General features: G+C 44.5%; 1 protein-coding gene across 1 annotated transcript in view; it reads left to right on the plus strand.

The window, feature by feature from the left end:
- The window catches only part of GMDS (GDP-mannose 4,6-dehydratase), a 297,379-nt gene extending 282,140 nt beyond the window's left edge, over positions 1-15,239 (plus strand). Inside the window, exons 10-11 of the mRNA XM_079985071.1 lie at positions 13,878-13,946; positions 14,840-15,239. Of these exons, the coding sequence (XP_079841197.1) occupies positions 13,878-13,946; positions 14,840-14,902 (132 nt within the window). The 3' untranslated portion in view covers positions 14,903-15,239. The remainder of the gene's footprint in view (positions 1-13,877; positions 13,947-14,839) is intronic.
- Positions 15,240-23,257: the final 8,018 nt, after the last annotated feature.

Raw genomic sequence — 23,257 nt, forward strand, 5'->3', positions numbered from 1 at the left:
TTAACTTTAATCAGATGGTTGTGTCTATTCTTTTAGGAGGGATATAAAAAAGGATCTTGCCAGGAAACCTAAATAGTGAGGCTCAGACGAGCCTGCAACTAGCTCACCGCTGTGTAATTTAAAAGGGGGATTGTTTAACAACTCTGCTAAGTTATAGAACTTGCTCATGCAAGTTAGGAAGGATATCATAAAATAATATATCCTCTCCTGCCTCCCTAAACATCCTCACACTCCTCCCAGTCTTCTCCCTCTACTCCCTCTGACATCTCATTGTCATCCCACCACCAACCCCCTGGCTCTGAGCCTTCTTCCCTTGAGAGTCTCCCAGCTACTCTCTCCCACCACTCCCCTGAATCCAGCCAATCTATGTTAGATGCTGATTCACTGATTGTATTAATATAACCTGTATAACAGCACACCCTAATTTCCGGAGCCAGTCCTATCATTAGGCAGAGTGAGGCAAACCCCTCTGACAGCCCGTACTTGCAGGGGGATGGACCATTGCTCCTGATACCCTTGCCATTCACCACTGTTAGAGATTAGAGCTGTGTGTGCCACACAACCTGACATACACCCTACTTTCTTCAGGTTAACTGAGGATGCTGTTTTGTTGCCAGTTTCAAAGTCAGACGGAACTGCCAGTGCATGGAATTTGGGCTGGGTGACACTTTTGCCTCAGGCAACAGAATATCTTTGGCTGGACCTGATCATCTCCTTTATTGCCTGGGAAGTCTGAGTACATGGAGCAAAATCCTGACACTACAGGAAGTGGCAACCTGAACTAACAAGAACATTAATGTAGACTTCATAGATTCTTTTGCTCCTAAACTCAGGGAACTTTGGACTTCTTGCTAAGATAGAGAAATGTCATTCCCATGTTTCACAACTCACATTACAAAGCTGAGTCAAAAATTCCTTTTTGACACTCCAGCCAAAATCCAGTGTAAAAATACAGCAATGAATGGGGAAACAGGGATCTCTGTGTTAGCAATAAAAACTGTCAGTTTGATGGACACGGGTGTGGAACATATTCTGACTCCTGATCTGTCAGCACAGACCTGCTGTGAACTGGAAAAGAAAGAAGAGGCCTAATCTGCATTAATTTGCTCACAAAGAAGATACCAAATTCTTCACTTAACATGCATTGGTAGTTTCAATCAAACGGCTGCATGGAGGAACACATCTTTTTGCCCCAAGCAGTTAATTATATGATGAAGTAGCTCAGGGAACAACTTAACTGGTGTTTCACTTTTTGTATCGCTTCTCTCATCAGTCCTACAACTTTACTCCTACCTTTTTCTTTCCATCTTACTCTTTGCTTTAAAAGAAATTGCAAAGGAAATAATTTTCTAAACAACACGTAGAAGCCCTTAGAGAAAGTGGGACATCCCAAATGCTTTCTTCTTCTTTTCAACTGTACACTATATTTACATTGTGCTACTCACATTTTCCCAAACCGTGTGAGCTTTGAGTAAGCACTGAGGAAGAGGAGGAATAGAAGTAAGCAACTCTTGGAAGCATCAGCCACTGCATACAGGGTTACACTTTCATAAGGTGGTTCATGTTCCTAATAAAGATCTTAACTTTTTCACATTACTAAAAACATATGACTTTAATTACCAAAATAAGCAATTCCAAAAGGTAGGTCCTACTGAAAAACAAGCTCTCTTTGCCATTCTGTTCTTTGCTGTTTACCGAGGATAACATCATGATATTAAATATCTGTCAAGGACCTCCTTTGCATCCCGCAATTGTTTAAAAAAAACAGTTTAGTTCTCCGTCTGTAATTGATGTTGTACCTTAAAAATTGGCAGCAAAACCACAGAATGTAATGATGGTTTCCTTCCTTATGCTTAAATGTACTTTGGTAATCTATGACCCATATTAAACATTGGTTTGGGGTTTTTCCATTGTGTGTGATACGGAATTATTTGAGTTGTTTTGTGTGGTTTCAACTTCATTATGCATAGCAGCAACAGAACTGTTTACCAAGTATTATTATTTGAAAGCTATTGTATTATCAAAACGCCAAGGCCTCTTCACAACGTGGTGAAAATCTGCTTATTTTGGAACATAGGTGCATACATAGGACACTAGCTAGGCTCAGAGGCATCCATATGTCATCTAAAAGATTCCCGAACTGCGTTTTTAAAACCCATATGGTAGCCAGTACTTAAATAACTTAAAATGGTGAACATCTAAAAGTAAACTTATCACCTGAGATGAAGCGCATAGACAATGTTTAACATTTAACAGAAAGGATATTCCCCCCTCCCCCGGGCCAGTTCATCTTAAAGAAAACCTACCGTAAATAGAGTATGCTTCAATGTTGCCCTTCCTTCTGGATGTAAAGGAAGCTTTGTAACTAGGCAGGATCATTTGAAAATGACAAGGTTTGTGTGTGTGTTTTTCCTTTTCTGAAATGTTCCTTCATGTTTGCTGCAGGGTGAAATAATCAAGATTTCTTTGGTAGTCGGTCAAAAATGCCATTTTCACTTGACGGTTTTTAAGCTAAGAGGTTCACAGAGAGGACAGACTGACATCAAGACAATTTTCATTTGGTGATGATGCCCTGAAAAAAAGGGAAGCTGCTTATAGGCATTTCAGTAACCTGTATCTGTGAGGGCACTCCTAACATGATGGAAGCCAGGCTGCTAGGAAATGTATTCATTAGATCAGTTCAGTAGCTGTAGAAGAGGGGTGAGGAACTGGTTGCGTTCCACAGTCCTTACACCCCCCGCCCCTTGTGGGCCGACTTTGACAGGTGGCTGGAGTTGCCCACCTGTCATTCACCTGATGAGGTGTCCTGTTTTCCTTTGCCCATGTGGTTTGAAATCAACCTGCCTGGGCAAAGGCACCAGGAGTTTGCAGGTGCCAACAATGAGCATATAATCATAGCAATCACTGTGCAAAGGCACAGTGCCTTTCCATGAAAAGAGGATCAAGTGTATGGCAGCAGGCATGACTTGACTAAAGCTGCCTCACATGGCGAGACCCAACTGGCCTAATTGGACTCATGTGTCAGAGGCTCCCCATCACTGTTCTGGATGTATCATCTCATCTACGAAACGTAAACAGTATGGCAGAAGATTCACGCACACATGTAAATAATACAAGCAGAAGTGTTTGGAGAGCTATCTATGCAACACTGCTGCTATAATAGAAAAACCATCCATTTCTTCCAGTGCAGCATGCATTGCTTTCTTTCATTTGTCTCTGGAACAAACAGAGGATACAAGGCAGCAGCGATCCTTTGACCTGGATGTTCTCCATAAGCGTGCCAGCTGGAATAGTAAAGGAAAGAAAATGAACAGATTGCACAGAGTGTGTGGTTGGTACACTGCTGCCTGGAAATCTGGATTCAAAATAAGGGAAACCAAAGCTCCAAAACCCTTAGACTGAAAGATAATGATGATCATCAGGGTATTGCAAGGTATCTGGGTAGAACTAAGGAACAGAAAATACAGATTGGCTTTCACTTGAAAAAGAGAGCAAGTCTTTTATTGAGAAGAGCAGTAGAGAATATTAGTAGCCTTTGTGAATCTGACCTATGGTCCACATAAACCTTCATCCTGTCTCTAGTAGCATCCAATAAAAGCTACAACATAGCGAGAATTAAGCAGCATACGTCAATAATGAGAGCAATCAGATCCTTGTCACTCATCCTTAGCTTCTGGCAGTCTGTGGTTTAGAAACACCCTGAACATGACTCCACATGCCGTAATAATCTTCCTAATGCTAACTGATATTCCTGTGCATCATGAATTTGTCCACCTCTCTTTGAACCCAGATACGTGCCCTTCAGATGTTAAGAGCAGCATCCGGGCAGCTGCTTTTCTGTGGGTTCAACCCACAACGCTGCTGCGATGTTTATAGAGGCCCACAATGGTGTGGGCAGATCTCATCAAGCAGCCTGGTCCTCATGTGGTGGAGGGCTTTTAAATACAGTACTAGAGCCCCACTGTGGATTGAACCCATGAAACAAACTGATCACTCGACACTGTAACATTAGTCTTCACTGTGTCCTGTGGCAATAAGCCTCAGAAGGTTAGCCGAAAGGCTGAAGTGACAAATGAAAGAGCAGCGAGCCACAAAGAGAAAATGGTGACTTTAAAAAGCAGAAGTTACTAAGATCTGATGGGTATCTCAGAGCACAGGAGCACTTGAGCCATATCCAGTGAGCCACCAGCAAGACAGCTTTCTTGCAGAATGCATAGTGCAATTCAAAATCAGACTTTTCCCTATAAATAAAAACTGAAATAGCTTGGATCCACACACCTATGAGGCTCCCCTCAAAAGTTGGCTTAGAGTGTCTTCTTGATTGCATCATCCATTGACTCCATTTGTACCACATAGCTCATTGTATTGGATTTTGATTGCTGGATTAAGATTATAAACTCCTTGTTAATACCCTTGTATTTAGGCTGGCTTTGAATGACTTCATGTAGCTTATATTGGTAGTTTGCTGAACACTCTTAAAGACACTTCTAGTTTAAAATAATATTTATTACTTTTTAAAAAGGAAAAAGAGAAAAAAGAGAAAAAAAAGAACAAGAACAAGAAAAAATAAAACAATACAATAAACCATACAAAACACAACCTCAACACATCACCCAACACAATGAACTAAACAAAACAAAACAAAAACAATTTAAAAACATACATCATACCTTTTCCATATTCTAACTTTCATTCCCTTATATCATCGACCTCCTCTCACCTCCCTCTTTGTATTCCACTTCCCTTAAAGACACTACTATATGCTGTTCCTAATCAGTCAATATAAAAGCAAAATAGTTTTTTAATATAAAATCACATAAATCTCAGCAATTGAGAGGTTCTGTTGGGAAGGTGGAAGTCTTTCAGGTATGAGTTATTTAGTGCTTTAAATAACAACATGAGCACATTGAATTGGGCCAAGAAATGAATTGGCAACCAATGCAGTAGTTTTAAAACAGGAGTTTTGTGAGATCAAACAGAACCTCAGCCAGTAATCTGGCTGCTGCATTTTAGACGAACTGAAGTTTCTGAGTCGGCTTCAAAGGCGCCTAGTTAGAGCACGTTGCAACACAAATGGGAATTAAGAGTCTTGCATATGGGATAATTTGAGGAGGATGGGGGTCATATACCATCGTCATACCAAGCACAGATTTGGGGATCCCTGTTTGGGCAGAAACAGTTTTGAATGGGTGTTTTGTCCACAAACTTGACTACTGTGTCTCTTCATTGTCAATGCCAAGGTCCTGCTCCCATATAGCTTTTAGTTTGTTTGAGCTGTCAGAACCAGTGCCTAATAGGATTGTGTAAAACTCAGGCACCTGCCCCATATTATCTGTTGTATAGGAAAGCAAACTCTGTTCCCATTTAGTTAATGCCCTCAGAGCATGGGCGTAGCCAAGGGCGGCAGCTGCCCCCCTAAATCAATACAAATCTGAGGTTCTGCACCCCTAACAGAACCTGTCCCCCATCCCCACAAAAATTCTGGCTGTGCCCATGCCTTAAAGCCATTTGCTTGACTTCCTTCTTGTTTAGAAATGATGCAAATTGTCTCCATTGCACCCAGAACAGGGGGCCAGTCTGCGGTGCTGCCCTGAGTAGGCTGTGAGTAGGCTGTGAAGCTCTGTGAGTAGGCTGTGTCTCAGAGAATTCACAATATTAGTCACCTCAACAAAAAGGTAACTGCTTCAGCTTTAAGTGAATTAAGAGATATATCTCTCTCATATTCAATAGACAAAGCCTCTGATGAGGAGGGTTCTGCCATATGGTCTTGGAGTTCAGTGGCAGAAGAGGGTTACTCTATTTTCTTCTTGGTTATGTGGATTCACAACCTGTCCATTTGGGCACTGTACGCTACTACAGAACTCCTTCGATGCTGGGTGATCCTTCACTTACTATAAAATTTCCCCGTCCTTGGTCCTGCACGTGAATTAACAGAGCGACTCTAAATATGGAATGTGGGCTGGACTAGAATCTCACTTGAATAATACTAATTTGGGAAAGTATGTGTATGGAATGAAAATCAGGAAATGCTCCTCTTGAGGTGAAGAATGCAGCTGGATGTGTTGTAAGCAAGTACCTGCAAAGGGTTACTCTTTGTAGTGTCCTACTTGGACCAATGCATTAAAGCTGTCATCAAAGTAGATCTGATTATTTTGCACATGGCTTTCCTGAAAGGATGTTATGATTTTCTAGATGTTTGGTGGCTGGTGATAAATTAGGCTTTTATGATGTCATGTGAAAGGCCATTGCTTGGATTTCCTCTTCTGTGGAGCATGCTGAGGGATACGTTTGTGGAGACCTGCCCTGAATGCAAAAGCATCCCACCTTATTTTACTTTAACCGTTGCGTGAATCATTCGCTTTGCAACAAGAGTAGAAGCTCTAATAGAAAATTTTGTGGCTATGGAAGATACGTATGTATAATAATAATAATAATATAAAACCTGCCAACAAAGCTGTGTTGTTTATAATTGATAAATAAGAAGCAAGATTGTCATTGATGCGTGACCATGCCTTGGAAGTGAGATTCAAAACTTACTAACTCTTTTCCCGATCTCTAGACCACCATGTTGGCTGTGTGCGATTTGAGTAGGGAGAGCAAAACTTCCATCAGAAATGTCTGGAGAAAATATTTCTCACCCTAGATATACACTGATACAATATATTCATATAAATCACTGCCTCATGATTCTCTCTCCATGTTTTAAAGTACTGGTGTCCTTCAAAAACAGGCTATTTTATGTGGTTGAGACAAAGTTTTATGAGTACCGTGGGAACAGTTCAATGACATCATTTTTCATCTATTGAAAGGGACGACAGAATCTGACATTTATCAGTGATTAAGGGTAACGTCTGGGGAAGGACGTGGTATATTCTCAGGATCACAGAACTGGAAGGGAGTAAAAGGCCACTCCACAGCGAGGCAGGAGAACCTGTCCATCAGACTGTCATAGGTATGAGAGATATGAACCACAAGTTGCTTAAAGCAGAGTGCAGGCGCTTTGTGATACCAAATGCAAGTTGGTAAGACGTTTAGGATTCTTGCGTACTATGAGTAGTAAGGAGCTCTGTGCCTTACTCCAGGGATGGAATTGTGCACCAAGTTACACTTCCTTGTTCGATCACCTACAAGTCAGTTCTAGGGGGTCACCACCATCATCACAGTTTAAAAAAGGTAAAGGATGTCTGTTTTTGTAGGATGGGTGGGCTAAATTGGGGAAGGGCCAATAGACAAAGGAGGCAGGACAGGAAGCATGTGGAAGGACTGACAAAAGTAGCATCATTGAGGGGCTGAGGTACTGAAATAGTATTAATTAATTAATTAATTGAATAAAATGTAATATGATATCTTCTATTAACCATATGTAGATTTTGGTTAACTATTAGGCTAACTAGGTTAACCAAAATCTACAAATGGTTAATAACTTGAATAACTTCAGTAATGTAGATATCAATTTTATTTTAAAGAGAAAATTTGAGATCCATGTAATATATTGAAAACATTTTTCCATAATTTCCCCATCCAACTTAGAAATACAGTTGCAAACATTTTATTGTCTTATGAAAAGCTGGAATGTAAAATTGATGATTCTGAACTTTTGTATTTGTCAGTACTGCCACAGCTTGTGGTAAGAGTACTTAGGTTGGATTTAAATGTTACTTTTTGATGTGAGAAACTCACTACAAGTTGATTTTACCATGTCAGGGATGATTTCCTGGTAAAATTATTCCCATTTCTGGTATACCCAGATGGGTGTGATATAAATAAAATTGTTGTTGTTGTTGTTACATATTGAGTCTAACAATTATATATCTAAAAGCCTGCTAAACACACTCCTAACTCTAACTGTCTGTTCCTCCCCTCCCCTTTGTGAAATTTAATATGTGGTGTGTCAATGAATTTGATCTGAAGAAAGAATATGTAAAGTGGTTGTTTTTAAAATCCATGTAATGTTGGTTAATGAATATGTTGCTTATTGTTTGCTTTTTGTAGTTTAAAAAAGAAGGTCAAATAAATAGAGAGCAACCTATAATCTTCAGAGGTTTACTGTGGTGTAGCGAGTACCCACTGTCATGTGCTGACCAACTCAGGCAAAGTATTTTCTCAGGGTACTGACATAATAAAGGCACTCTATGGTGACTTTACCACCGTAGGATTCCATAGTGAGAGGAATGGAGGAGTTAAACCCACATCTGTCTCATCTTTTCTGGACATGGAACATAACAGGGGGTATCACTTTTCCCCTTAATGAAGAGAAGATCTACTGAGCTAATCTGAAGCCTCTTGAAATCAGCACTGACTTCAGTGATCTTTGGATTAGCCCTCCGGTGGGAGACATTTATCTGCTTAAAGAACCATTTTTAGCAAGGGAACCTGTCAAATAATTTTGCTTTTATTTACATTGCCAGCCATGTGATTCGGTTGGCATAAGCACAAAAGTAAGGCCTGCAACCCGCTCTCTGAAGAAATAGGTAGGCATTTTATCCTTGTGCTGATTAAACTCCGCACTGTTTCCATCAAAGCAATTAAGTGCCACATCACACAGGGACAACCCCCTCTGTTTTGCTCCATTGTCTCCATTGCCAATGTGCTTGTCAAACTCTGCTGACTGATGCCCTTTCCCTGACGTTGAGCTGAAGCATTGTTTTAATGCTGACAGCATTCCCTTGATGGACATTGCCACCAGTTCCCAACTTCCTGAACAAACCAGACAGTTTGCCGTTTTCTTCTTGTCTCTTATCATTCCCTGTCACTGAAGGAGAAGTCTGGATTCAGCTTCAATTTGTACTGATATACTGCAGTGTGGTGAGAAACGAGGAGCGACGGCTATTCCTTATCATTATTGTCGGCCTTGTGTTTATTACTTCTTGGGATCCATGCGCTTTGGCCTTTTGGAAACGTTAGACCAAAGATTAACAGGCAGGTTTTTAGTAAATGATGGAAGAGGTTGGGCTTAGATTTCCTGATTGGTTATTGACCTAACCGTATCATGGAAACTTTGTAATGGGACCTTATCCTAAGATGTGCTGAGTGCCAACAAAATCATGAAAGAAATGGAGGACTTTAGAGCTCAGCACCTTTCAGAACCAGCCCTTAATGGAAAGCATCTTAATTCTATTTGACCATCTCCCCCTTCCTCAAATAAGCTACTTTGCATGTATGTTTTTAGCAAGTGAAATGCTTCTTTGTTCACATTAGGAAGTGGTCTAGCCTTTAATTGCTAGTGAAACCACTTTATATCTGAACTGCTTGCATTTTCCAGTCTTTTTGGCTCTTCGTGAAAATTCTGTCTTTCAAAAAAAAACCCAAAAAAACCCTATTGGCACAAGAATGGAGGTTAGCCAGCTCGCACTACATTAAAACAAATTTAGATGAAGAACCAATTTCACTGGCATTCTTCTATTCCCCTGGTATCATGCTTGTTCCACAACTTTACTTTTCTAAAAATAGTGAAGGGAAAAATGAAAAGTGAATGCCATTCATAGATGCCGTCCTGAAATTCCTAAAGTTGTTTAACATCCATTACCAATTTGATTGTAGTCTTGTTTGCTAAAATGTAATTGACCTGCACTCTTGCTTTAATTGTCTGTTACTCTATAGAGTTACAGTGGTCCTTTCATAAATACAGTGGTACCTTGGGTTACATACGCTTCAGGTTACAGACTCCGCTAACCCAGAAATAGTACCTCGGGTTAAGAACTTTGCTTCAGGATGAGAACAGAAATCGTGCTCCGGCGGCGCGGCAGCAGCAGGAGGCCCCATTAGCTAAAGTGGTGCTTCAGGTTAAGAACAGTTTCAGGTTAAGAACGGACCTCCGGAACGAATTAAGTACTTAACCCAAGGTACCACTGTATGCACTGTATTTATAACATGTTCCAAAGTGATTAAAAGTTCTGGGGCAGTTGATTACCTTTCAATGAGAGCATTTCATGACAGCAACTTACAGTGTCTTCGTAATGTTTGCTTTATTTGCAAATACAAGAGTAGAGCTCTTATTGGAAGCAAATGGATAGCCCTTTGAATTTCTGATCACTAAAGAACATGTAGCCTTCCTGCCCCTGCCCCCCAGGCTGCACCTCATTTTCAGCTAACTGCAACTAGAAGATTTCAGCTTTCTGTGTCTAATTTCAAACTACAGAAACTGTTTTTCACAGTATCTCTGCTCCCTCTTTGCTATGAGTAGTCGTCTTCCAAAAGCTAGGTTTCAGGCCATGGGTAAAACATCTACAATCATTAAGAAACATTAACATTATTTTGTCAAGCCCCTGGCTCCCATCAGGTGATGCTTTTAGGCCAAACCACAGTAAAAGACCAATTCAAAGTAATCAAGGCAGGGCAAATGTATATTAACACCAGGCTGAAATTATACAGTTCTAGCTTTCAAGTTGTGTTATACTCAAAACTGCTTATTCAGCTCACACAAGTATATAACACCGAAATGAATATTTTCAAAACTGCTAAAAACAAATTTCAGGAATCCTTTATAATATTTGCATCATATGTATGCCATGTAACACAATCCAGCTGTGCAACACAGATTTTTATTATACCTGTTTGAAAAATCATTTGGGCAAATTTTGGAGCTAAGACTGTTTGATTTCATAACCTAAGATATGGCATTGCTGTCATGATTACATAGCACTGTAAAAAAAAAAAGGACATACTTATTCAATGAGCATTATCAGTGATTTCTGTAACACTGTCAAATCTGTTTGGCTTAATTTGTGACTCCTTTGAGGCAAAGAGACACACATATTTAATTAAAAACTGCTGTTAGCTACACTGAACCCTCCATATATGGTGGGATATAATTCTGAATAAATATAGTACTCTAAGCCTCCCCTTCCAAAAAAGTCCCTTCTTTTGATAGATCCTTATACTGACTTGAATAGAACAGCCTGGTATGTTTGCCTGTGCTGCTCAGTAGAACATTGATGTGACACAGCGCTAACACCCTCTGTTGTGACATTGTGCTCCTCTACCTCCTTACATGTATCCTTCTTTGAACTTTCCAGCCACTCAAGGAAGTTTCAGAATTAAGTTGCAAGTTTAAAACAAACAAACAAACAAAACCATTTGGAGCTGTGCTAGCCATCCCTCACCCAGGCTTGTACTGTGAAGCTATTGAATGCTTTGCTAAAGAAAATTGAATTAGACAGTAATAAATTGCACTGTGAAACCAGATCATTCACCTAATGAGCTAAAATAAAAGCTATGATGACGCCCAGAACCAGAACTCAGGAAATGGGATATTGACATAGAAATGGTTTGCATTTTTTCCTCTGGCTTTCATTGCTTTATTTTTAAAAAATTCCAGACCACACTCCACAACCAGTTCTTTGATGCAAAAGTATGTGTCTTTTCCAAGACTATAAAACTGAACTGCCATGAGATCAAGTTTAATAAACATAATTGTGCAGCATTTGACACTTAAACCTGCAATTACGAAAAGGGAGGAGGTTTTTTAAAAAAAAAAAAATACTAGATAAACTCATGCTTTTCGCTATCCTACAGAGATCGTATCACAGCTAAGTGAATTTAAATCTGTGGGAGATTTGTATTAAAGAGCACCAGTTTGGCTGCTGGCTTTTAGTTGCTTCGCCAAGTCTTTGCTTTTTCATAGCCAAAAACAGGTTGTAACTCACATTTTAAATTTGCAATTTTAAGCTTTGTTTTCCTTTTCACAGAATGTAAAGATTTAGTGTATTTTGCTTTAAAGTGTGTGTGCAGCATCCCTTGTTCTGTGAAAAATAAAGTACTAACAAATTACTGAAAGCAAGAAGGCTGCTTTTGTGATTTTGTTTTTAAAAAGTGTGTTTCTGTATCTTAATACATTCTCCAGTAAGTCATTTGTGGGGCTCAATGCTCTTCCCCTCCCGATTTTATGTATTTTTAGAGACCAGTGGCACCAAAAAGAAGGGGGGAAATCCATTGTAGAAAAAATAGACAGTAAACTAGACTGTGCTTTGAACCCAGATTCATTGTTATGTTGTGCTACAGCAGAAGCGGAAGAGTGGAAGGACTGCATTTGACTTGGTCAGCGGACTTTTCATAACCTTGTTTTGGCAGGGAAGAGGGACCTCATCCTCACCTTTCATAAACTTTCTGATCTTTGATGTGCTTTAAGAAAGCAAAGTCCTAGCACAGAGCTTTAGTCTGCCCCTGGACACTGGCATCTAGGCTCCAGTTCAGCCTAAATCTGGAAGTTAAATAGGTGCATATCTCAGTTCATTTAACACTTTAAATAATGTAGCTGAGCAGTGATTTTTACCCCCTGCAAGCCTTTTCTATTGTTGTTTTCTAAGTAATTGTAATCACACTTTTTTCATAGCATGAACCACTTGCAGAAATAGAGACTATTAGCCACCAAGGTTTCAGGCACAATCCTTCATACATTTATTCAGCAAATCATGGAGTTGCAGCCACTGTCATTTGTCTGTGTGAAATTATTTTTACTACTAGATGGTACTGAATGACTTATAAATAACCGTAGCACACAAAAAAGAGTCTACTATTTTCTCTGGGGCGTTGTTGTTGTTTTAACTTACAGTGAAATCCTGTGCATATTTCCCCAGAAGTAAATCTCATTACTGGCCATACCCAAAGTGTGTTTAGGATTGCAGACTGAAGTTGGATTTTGCTGTTCCTAGATTGTTAAATTGCCAAATAAGCTACGTTTCGTAGAATCTGTGCATGATTTTACAACAGCTTTTCTCCACTCTCAGCTTGCATTAACAAAATATGAAAGTGATGTGATCCTGGTCAAAAGATGTTCTGGGCATCACTTTCAAAAGGATCTTAAGACCAGCTGCAGCCTGTGAGTGCTAAGCTGAAATCAAGCATCTTGCTCCTATACCAAAATGTGTCTGTTGTGGAAGTAATGAAAAAGACTGTTGGGGTGTGTGTGTGTGTGTGTGTGTGTGTGTTCCTCCAGATGTCATTGGACTCCAATTCTCATCAGCCCTAGTCAGCATAGCTTAATTAATAGTCAGGGATGGTGGAAATTGACATCTGAAGAGCCATAGGCTCCCAGTCCTGGTGAACACAGTCTTGGTAGAACTGGTGCAAATGAGCTTTTTTTTTTTAACAAGCGATGTTAAGAATATATTTTTAATTTTTTAAAACTACAAGCTGGATTAAAGCACCCTGTCCATCAGAGCACTTTACAATAAAATCATTTTCCTCCTTTGTTCTGTCTTTACAAGCGACACCTAATGATCCTTATTGTCCTTAGGATCACTTTTAGAAAGACCTTCGTGATCATTTAAAGACTGCGAATTCCAAAAACCTGCAACAGCTAGTAGTTCGAAATGAGAAAATCAGCTGGTTCATTTGTTATATCGCCCTTAACTGTGAAGTTTTTCAGCACTACCTTTTAGTGATCATATGGATTGTATCTGAAAGAGAACATTATAGTGTCAGGTTTTCTGTTTGATTTACTTCTATAATTTAACCAAAATTGGACGGGGGGGGGGAGTGCAAGGTGGGATACATTAATTTGAAACAGCTCTGCCAGTAGCAAGTCTTAGGAGGTATGACAGCTTAAAACAAGATGTTATCCATTAAAGAGTCAATATTTTTGATGTGCAGCATACATTGTAAATAGCCTGTACAGCTATTCTTGAATGCTGCCTCCTGGTGATTTATAAGCCACAGCACTTTGACTCGGAGTTGCAAAACTCGGGACAGAGAAGGAAGGTGGTTTGAATTTCTGCGAAGCACAGGCACTTTCTAGAAGCTCTGTGTGGATGGAAGAGACTGTAATGAAATTGGGGCAAGGTGATGTCTAGCAACACTTTCGTAACCATCACTTTGCCTGTCTACCTCCCCTGCAGCCTGGAAAGGGAATCACCCACCCGTCTTTTTATTCCCCACAGGATTTTCTTCAAGGCGATTGCACCAAAGCAAAGCAAAAACTCAACTGGAAACCCAGAGTCACATTTGATGTAAGTTCTGTTTGGGGTTTTTATCTCCATTCATTTTATTTAATGGCCTGTTTGGGGGGGGGGGAATCTGTGCTTAGAAAAATTTATAAACTCATTATTAGTAGAAATAAAATAACATTTTATATCATTTAAAGGAAGGGGTGAGAGCTTTTTCTATCAAGGGTCACGTGTCCTTGGGAAAGTTGATGAGGTGCATGCAGACTGTTGAAGGATTATTGCATTTTCCAAAGCATAACATTGTGCTGGATGAATGCTGAGACAGAGCAACATTATCAACATGAGAAATGTCATTCTGACTAGGGTTGCCATACATCCGGATTTTCCTGGACATATCCGGAATGCTGCAGTTGGCGGAAATCATACACGTGTACAGGAAAATCCAGACATGTAGCAGCCCATGTCAGCAGTGCAACTTTTCTGTCTGGATTTTCACCGTTTGAAATATGGCAACCCTATTTTTTTATTAGAAAGGGGAAGACTGAGTGTGACAAATGAAAAAGGTGCATTCAAAGCAGCCCAAGCCATTTTAGTGTCTGAAGCAGAACCATCCAACTGGTCTCCTGTTGGCATCATAGTAATGATGATGAACCATTTACTGTCCTTCAGGAATACCCTGAACATTAGTTATCCATTGCCTGCCTAATGGTAGGACCAGCTCTCAAGGACACAATAAATAGATGGTTTGAATGCATCTCAAAAGGTTTGTTCTGGTTGGTGGGCTAATTCAGGGGGAAATAAATACTAGAGGGAAATAATGTTGTGGGAATACAGCTATCACTCTAAGCAGAGCCAGACACATCTATTTGTTTGTTTCTTTGTTGTTGTTTGTGTGTGTGTGTGTGTGTCTGTGTCTGTGTCTGTGTCTGTGTGTCTGTGTCCCTTCCTTTTGGCAGGAGCTGGTGAAAGAGATGGTGGAAGCAGATGTGGAACTCATGAGGAACAACCCCAATGCATGAATCTGTTCCTCCTTCCATACCTGCTAACATGACTGAGCCTCCAGGGAGACGGCCGGCCTAATTATGACTTCTGCAAGTGCCATTGCTGGGGATGGGGAACGACAATCACTCCACTGGGTGTTGAAGATTTGCTGCCATTTTATTTTCCTCTTGATTGTGCAATGGATCATTTCCCCCCCTTTTCAAATCTCAACCATGCATCATGACTTTACATTCCTTGAAGAGAATAAGCTGCAGTGATTGCACTTTTCCTCCTGATATGTAGACAAGACGTTGGAGGCCAGCTTGCCACTCCAATTCATTTTCTTTTGATATTAAAAAAAATCCTTTCCATAAATTAGACTGTACAGTGCATTTTTTAATTCTTTCTCCACTACAAGTGGAAGGGGGAGGGAAAACGAGTGTGAGTTATAGAGTTATGCTTCCTTTCCAAAGTTAGGGTACTTTCTTTTTTCTTTTACTCTGAAATAAATGTTTGGAAAACCCAATGTATGGTGGATCCGTCCTACTGACACAATAAGATTTATGTAAAATCATAGCTATATTATCCAATGGAATCATGTTGAGTTCTGAACATTGCATTGCACCTCCTGATTAATATTTAACCTATCAGGCAATCAGAGGTTTAGAAATGGTGTTTTTTTTAAAAAAAATATAAATCATCTACATGTGGGTTGCATACTATTTCCTACACAGATGTACTTTTCATCTGCAAAATGTAATATAAAAAGTTTATTTGTATTGAATGGGCCTTACATATAAGAAGGTGGGGGGGGGGTTTGGATAGTCTCCTTAATGTTATTTGTTCAGGGGGCAAAGGGATTGTGCTTCCCTCTCACTAGCCCTTTGCAACTTGCCCTTTCCACTGCCAAAACCCTTTACAGTATGGGTAACTCAGGCTTGCAGTGCAGAGTTCCATCACCCTAATCCTTACTGACTTTAGATGTCTCTCAATGGTAGACCAGGGGGCTTGCTATGTTTTTGATTCTTCAGCTCCCCACCTTAGCATTGTGTATGCACATGTTTGCGGGGTGACAGCCTGTGACAAAAAGCCTCTCTGTGCGGCACCCAATTCCTGCACACAACAGAGCTATTCACATCCCATCCTGTTTCTGCTTACTATAATTAGACATATAGGAGCCTGAAGCTGCCACAAAGATGGCCTTAAAAAAGATTAAAAGGAGAGGAGGGAAATCCAGACTTCAAGGCAAGTAAATATTGTTGAAACATTTGGTGCCAATGTACCAAGGTTAAGCAGAGGTCGCGGGTCCCATACATTTGCCTTTCCCTTGGCTCTCCCGCCAGACAATCACCCTCTGCGCTTCTTTTAACTCTTTACCTTGAAACGAAAGGGTGGGGCATTGCCAACTTTTCCTCGCGACCCTGCATTTCAGTCAAAACACGGTCGCGTCACAAAAGCTACGGGCCCGCGTTTCTTAACACGGAAATTGCCTTGAAGTCATAAAGTGCGGATCGAGGGAGTCTGACTGTTGACTGCCGTCCGGTCCCGGGTAAAACTCCCTTCTTGGACTCGAACCACTTTCAGCCCAGCCCAGTCTCCCGCGTTGGTTTTAGAAGGGCAGAGAGAGAGAGCTGGGTAGGTTAGAAGCAGGGCGCATGCATTTCCAAGCCAGGAGTAGAACCGATGAAGAATCCAGGAGGAGGAGAGAGAGAGAGAGAGAGAGAGAGAGAGAGAGAGAGAGAGGTCGCAGCTAGAGGCAGCCCTCTGCTTTCAGGAGGTGTGTAGGGCGGGTGGGGGAGGCGGCGAAGGGAGCTTTGCCCAGCCTGCAGGACAGAGGGAGCGAGAGAGAGCACTCTTTGTGTGGCTGCCTGCGAGGGAGGCGGGCGGTGCGATGGAAAGTGTGCGCGCCGCGAGAGGAGGTGGTTTCGGGGTTAGCCAGGGCTTGGGGCCGGCCTGGCTGATGCTCAGAGGGGCAACAGGAGCTGGCGGGCCGGGGAAGGGAGGGGGGGCTCCCAATTGGGACCAGATGCTTCCTCGAGGCTGCCTTCGCAGCAGCAGCAACAGCGGAGAGGCTGAGCTTAGCCGCCGCTGCCTGGCGCTACTCGCAGCTCCACGCAGGTGCAAGGAAGGAGGGGGGCGCTCGGAGAACAAGAGGGGCTCTTGTTTGGTTGGGCCGAGGAGAGGCCAGCCGCCTCTGGGCTTGCCAAGCCGAGGAGAGGGTTCCCACCTTCGGGAGCGAGCGAGCCAGCCAGCCGCTTGGCTTCTGCGCTTTGCTGCAGGCCTTGCACGGAAGGGCAAGTGGCTGCGGGAGCGCGAATCCAACGGGGCGCGTTGCTAACCCGCCAAGGGCCGCTGGTTCTCCCAGGGCCGCTCGTCTTCCTCCTGGGGAAAGGGGTGACTTTCCTTTCCGCTGCGCTCCCTCCCCGACCTGTGTCCGGACTAGTTGGCTTCCTTTCTCGCCCCTTCTCTCCTACCCTCGCCATGCTCCGGGCACTGCCGGTTATGTGGGCGATTTCAGACAGTTGCTGGCGAGCTGAGCTGAGCTGAGCTGCCGCTTGGCTCTCCCCAGTAAAACTGCTGCTTCCCAACATGATCAGCTAGATCCGAGGCCTGCGGAGCCCCTGGAAATCACTGCCTGTGACTCTCTTGTGTTGTTCGCCCTTGCGCTAAGAGCGCTCCTCCGCTGCTCTTTCTTTTCCAGTGCGCCCAAACCACGCACCCGGACTGATTTTGACCGAAAGGGGTCTGCGGCAGACCGACACGCAGACGGGGCTCTCGAGGGCTAGCATGTCCCGGGAGAAAGCTCAGGCGCCCTCGGGAAGTCCGCACCGCCATCGAAAACGGCGACGTGTTTAGGGTCAGGCTGTGTTTAAGGACAGGTCACACTTCCACACCTCCCCGGCGCCGGCCTCTATCGCGCCGGAGGGGACCGGGGTGCTGAGAAATCGTGGTTAGGTACAGCCCTGCGCTACAAGAAGCTAAAACACAGGCTTCCGATGTTTTATTTTTAAATTTAAAGGGAGTGAGGGATTTTGACTGACTTGGTCCCATTATTAGGGAATGTGCAGGGATGCTTGTTTTCTTTGTTTTTCCGGCTGCACCAAAATCCGTGGCAAAACTGGTATGTCAGTTCAAGGAAAGTGGTGTCTTCCCAGCGCCAACCACCGGAAGGGTCTCCTGCGCCATCCCCACAGAAATGCACGCCACAAATTTAAATCACTTGTAAAGTACGTCCGCTGTTTGGACTCCCATTAAAGTACCCTGAGCTTTCATTGTAGGTTTACTGAGATAGCGTAATTTCTATACAAGAGACACAGATTACCCTGACAGAACTGCTGTCCCCAAGGTTTAAGTTTGCGGTGTGTGGCGCCTTAACGCCGCTGAGCGGAAAGGGCTAGGAAGTGTTGCGAGGGCAAAGCAAGGCGTGGACAAGCCTGGCGAAAGGAAGGGGACCCGGTGTAAGGAGGTTCGCCAGCGACGGTACTGAGAAGAGGCATTCCTGTTGTTGTTTTTTTACTGCCATTACAGAGCCTACATTTTGACTGTTCAATGACACGAGACTGAAATCTTGCAAAATAAACTTGCAACTGAGTACCACTGAAATCATGCGTAATTGCATTCGGTGGGAGCTGGCGCGCGTAACATTTTTCGCATTGCGCTCCTTATCTTTGCTTACACCTTTTTTGCGCCTGTTACGACTCTAAGTAAGCATCCTATGGAAACTCTGGCTCCTGATCTTCACGCCTTCGAGGGGGTCCCCTGGCATGGCGGTTCCTTTGTGGTGTTTGGGTGTGTTCAAGCAATTTAAAGGAGCAGCCCTGGTATATCATAATTATCATGTAGTTTTATTTTCCCTTGTAAGACTTACCTCCCAAGTCTTGACTGAGTGAGACAAGCGCAAGTTGGGTCGTGTGGGTTAATGAAAAGTAAACTACCTGATGATTATGAGAAGATGGGGAGCTGGAGACCTCCCCCCCTTTTTTTTTTCTCTCGCATGACTTACCTCCCAAGTTCTGGAAAGAGTTGGTGAAGTGGACAGGGGCTGGGCCTTCTGGATTCATTATTATTTGGGGGGGGGGGTCATGCGGCCGTCTTCTCCCCACCCGCCGCCGCGCCGGACGACTCCAGTCCTGGCATCCCATCTGCAATATCACTCCTCTGGCATGTTGACATTCATCGTGGCAGGTGACTGCTTTATTGCTGTGGAGGGTGGAAGAGGAGGGAGGTCTGCTTGGCCAGCTCGCATTCCTTGTCAAGGCCCAGTGGGATCCTCCTTCCGACAAGGAATGCGCACATCTCGCATCTTCACTGCAGAATGATTTGTTTCAGACGCTGGCTATATAATAACCGGCAAGTCCCACCAGAAGAGACCATGCAGCCCGCGTCTTCCAGCTCATCCCGTCAGCTCTGCCGCGTGCAGGTTGACGGAAAAAAGCAGGAAAACAGGACGGAGCTGCGTTTTGTTTCCTAAAATGGGCTCCTGGCGCGGCTGCGATATGTCGTTGCCCTCTTTATGTATGTGACCATCAAGCCTACCCGTCCTTCTTCCCCTAAGAAAAAGATCACACCGGGCCTCGAAGTAGGAAAAGAAGCCGTGGGCTCGATCTCTCTCAGTCGCACACTTCCAAGGGGAAGTGGGCCCGAGGGGGCGTGTGGGAGAGCTGGTGGCGGTGGCCAGTCTCTGGCACCACGGAGTGGGGACAAGAGGGTGTCTGAAACCCAGAAATGAGCCGCAGTTTGGGCCCCTGGTGCTTTCCTGCTTTCCTGTGCGCAACAGGGTGGAGAGGGTGGAGAGTGGCGCTTTGCAAGGATCAAGGTTCAGCAAGCGGGCGCCTGCAACTGCCCGGCGTTTCCCCTTGCATATCCCGCACCCACAGCCCAGTCTCAACGCGGCTGGCATTCCAGACATCTCAGCCAGTTCTTCCCAGCCTCGCTGCTCAGGTTGCTCTCCGGGTGTGAAGCCTCTTCCTCCCTTCAGTTACTTGTTTGGAGCGCTCCAGAAACCGCGAGCGGCTCTTTGGGCCAGGCCTGGGTCTCTAACCGGTGACTGAAAAGGTAGTGGACAGGGAGGACAGAAGCTGGCCGTGTCAGCCCCGAGCGCAGCCCGAGACACCAATCTTACGCAGCATCTTCTCAGCGTCCCTTCTCCTGTTGTCGAAGAGAAAAGCTATAATGTGATAAACACACTGGCGAACCAGTGACAATTTCCTCTTGGTTCTCGCCTGGCGATCTCTCTATCTCTCTCTTTTGCAGAGAGACACGGAGACCCTGGTTACCCTCTAAGATTACCTCTCTGCCTTGGCTGGAAAAGAGCTCTGGGTCAGCTGCATAGGGGAGACTTGCCGTATCAATTAAAGGGTGATATATGATCCCTGCCCGCTCGCCCCCAGCCCTAAACTGAAACTAATAGGTGATTAGAAAGGAGCCCGAAGGCCCCCAAGACGGACGGCTGAGACGGATGGATTTGGGGAGGTATGAGATCGACCTAGGCGATGGGAGAAGGACGGATCAGCGTCCTTCGAAAAGGCCAGTGCCGCTCCGCCCCTGAGTGGAAAACTCAGCTGGAAGGCAGGCCCTGTGGAAAACCGAGGACTTGCTTGTTAAGGGCTGAGACCCGGCACTGCGCAGATAACCCGCTCCAAAGAGGCCTAGACGCGTCTCTTTAACGCTCCAAAGCGGAGCGGAGCAGCATCCGAACACACGTCCCCCTATTTACTCCAGAGGAATCCAGCCATTGCTGTGAGCGTCCGGTGAATGGGTGGTCATGCCCGCCTTGCCTTTGTCTGTGCGCAGAGGCCAGCGGAGGGAAGAGGGAGCCGGGCTGTCTTCGATCCCCCTCCCCCGCGTCCCCCGACGACGCATGAGGACGTGGGGAATCGTTAGATGGTTTCTGCTTGGAACTGCTGCTGTAGCGAGGGTTCCTCATCATAATCCCCGAGCAGGTCGTGCGAGATGTTCGCCGGAGGGATGACATTCCCTGCTCCCAGGGGCGGGTCATTTGCCTCCAGACACAACAAACTCCAGAAACAGGCAAACACGGCCGAGTTTTGACAGGCTCGAGGAAGCAAAACAAAACGAGAGAGAGGTACAGCGCGGGATGTGCAGAGGGCGAATGAAGGAAGCCCTTTCCCCAAGTCTACTCGAAAGGAGCCTTCCCTGCTTCGCGCGCCTCACCGCTTTCCTTGGCAATCCACGGCTGTTTTGGAAGGGGTGTTTTGGGGAGGGGAATGGCGGTGTGGTTTTTGCAGATGCCTTCTACGAAATTGGTTTTAAAACCTTCTAAATGAGAGAGAGAGAGAGAGAGTTTAGACCTTGCACGTTTTCGCGGCTTAATAATCCCACAGAAAGAGTGCGCAGTTCTTTCTCAGAGCTGCTTCTGCCCGACGGTTGTTCCCTCTTTCCGTCTCGTCCTGCCCTCTCCGCCGCCCTTTTCTTAATGCTCGCTCCCTCCTAAGTTGACATTTGGCTTGAGAGCTACGCCGAGCCCCTCAAATTAGAGCCCACTTCGGGGCAAACAACAGAAAGAGTAGCGCGCCTTTCTCTTGACTTTTTTTAATAGATAAAAAAGTCAAGATCTATCATCTAGAAAGTGTGTTTAAGACCGTAGCTTTAAATAACATTTAGAAAGGGGGTCTTTCCTTGACGAGCGGGCATTGATACACTGAGCATTGCTTTTTAATAATTATCGCATTGCATTCTATGCTTTATCAAAGCACCGCTCTGAAAGCATTTTTATCCAATAAAATAAGCACTCTGGCACCTCCTGAATTGAAATGGCGCTTGCTTGCTCCCGGTGATTTTAGGGGTCTCTTCCTTGGGCATTTTCTGACGCGCAAATAATTTTAAAAGTAGAAATTCATTAAAAGGTCTCCTTGCCTAGTGATCATGGCATACTTTGCGCTTCTGATCCACGCTTATTCTTGCTTGTTTTAAGGGCAGGCACAGTTCTGAGAGCGGCAGGCAAGAGGCATCCAGTTCGCCTCTCAGCTCTCTGAAGAGTTAATAGCTCCAAATGTGTTGGTTTTCCTGCCTTCTCCCAGGGGTGATGGGGGCAGGGCGGCAGAGGGGGGCGAGAAGAGGGAGAATTTTCTCTATTTGAGGAAAAGGGGAAAAAAGGTCGAGCGAAATTGAGCTGGATTTTCCTCGGGCTTGTAATATATGGAGTCTGAATTCTCCGCCCACCCGCTCACCCCCCCCCCCGCTTACCCCCAACCTCTCCAGCAAGAGGTCAGGTGAAAGTCTCCTGCAGGTAAGGCTCCTCCTTGGCTCACAAATTGTTCCCTTCTGCCCACCCAGGTCGACTCAGATCTGTTTATTTAGGGGAAAGAAAGGAAGGAAAAAGAGCGCTGGACCCTCCATTCTCATCGAAAGACCCACCGGCGGTCAGAAAACCCTGGCTGATCTGCCTCCCTTTTTCTGTCTTTCCTGCCAGGGCGCACCCCATTTACGGCAGCAGAAACTTTGCAGAAACAACAACAGCAAAAACAACATAGTCTCCAATATGCAGGGAATAAAGCTACTGGTTTGGTTTGTTTTTTAATTCAGAACTGTTTCCCTACCCCCCTAATCTATTCTCTGTAATAAGGTGAAATACTTGATAGGTAAATCGAAGGCTGGTTTGTGGGGGGCAGAGGGCAGGAGGAGGAAGCTCCGAGACACTTTGGGGGACTCCCTCCACACACAAAAGCCAATCCAGGGGCGCTCCAGGCTTCTGCGTCTTTCCTTGCTGGCACCGGATCAAGCGGGTCCCTGGTTTTAAATCAAAGGCCAAACTGTTAGCGAAGACAGAGCAGCACCCCCGCCAGTCCACACACCCCAAGTGGCCCGGCGAGTCCAGTTCCTGCCCTAATAAATCGATCCGAAAACGCGCGGGGTGGAACAAAGTCACATTGATTTCAGAAGGTGGTGTGTGCTGCGCGCGCGCCACCGTGTGCCCCCTTTTTATTTCCATCCCCCCCCGACCCACCCCCAAAAAGGCTCTCTTGGAAGGCGTTCAAGTTCCGCTGAAATGCACACGGAATTTGCTTCCCAGTGCGCGCCTTCGGAGGAAACGGAGGCTTCTGTCAACAAAGCGATTAAGGCGCTCGGGAGTCTCGGGTTTGGGGGCTCCGGCCGATCTGGTTTGGAGGTCGCCTGGGCAAGCGCGGCCCGTTCTCAGGCTCTCTCCTTCTCTCCTCATATATATACATTCGGGTTGGAATTACAGCGGCCTCCGCGCGCCCCCCGCCCCATATATAATATGCTCAATATGCTACTAAATTGGAAGTCGGTCACGGGAAGAAAAAGAGAGAAGAGAAGGGGGGGAGCAGCAGCAGCAGCCAAGAAAACATAAACGAAAATAAAACGACCAACGGTGGGGCGCAGGTTGTGGGGCGGACAGATAGGCTTCTTTA

Source organism: Podarcis cretensis, assembly GCF_951804945.1.
Source record: "Podarcis cretensis genome assembly, chromosome: 7".
Taxonomy (NCBI): domain Eukaryota; kingdom Metazoa; phylum Chordata; class Lepidosauria; order Squamata; family Lacertidae; genus Podarcis; species Podarcis cretensis.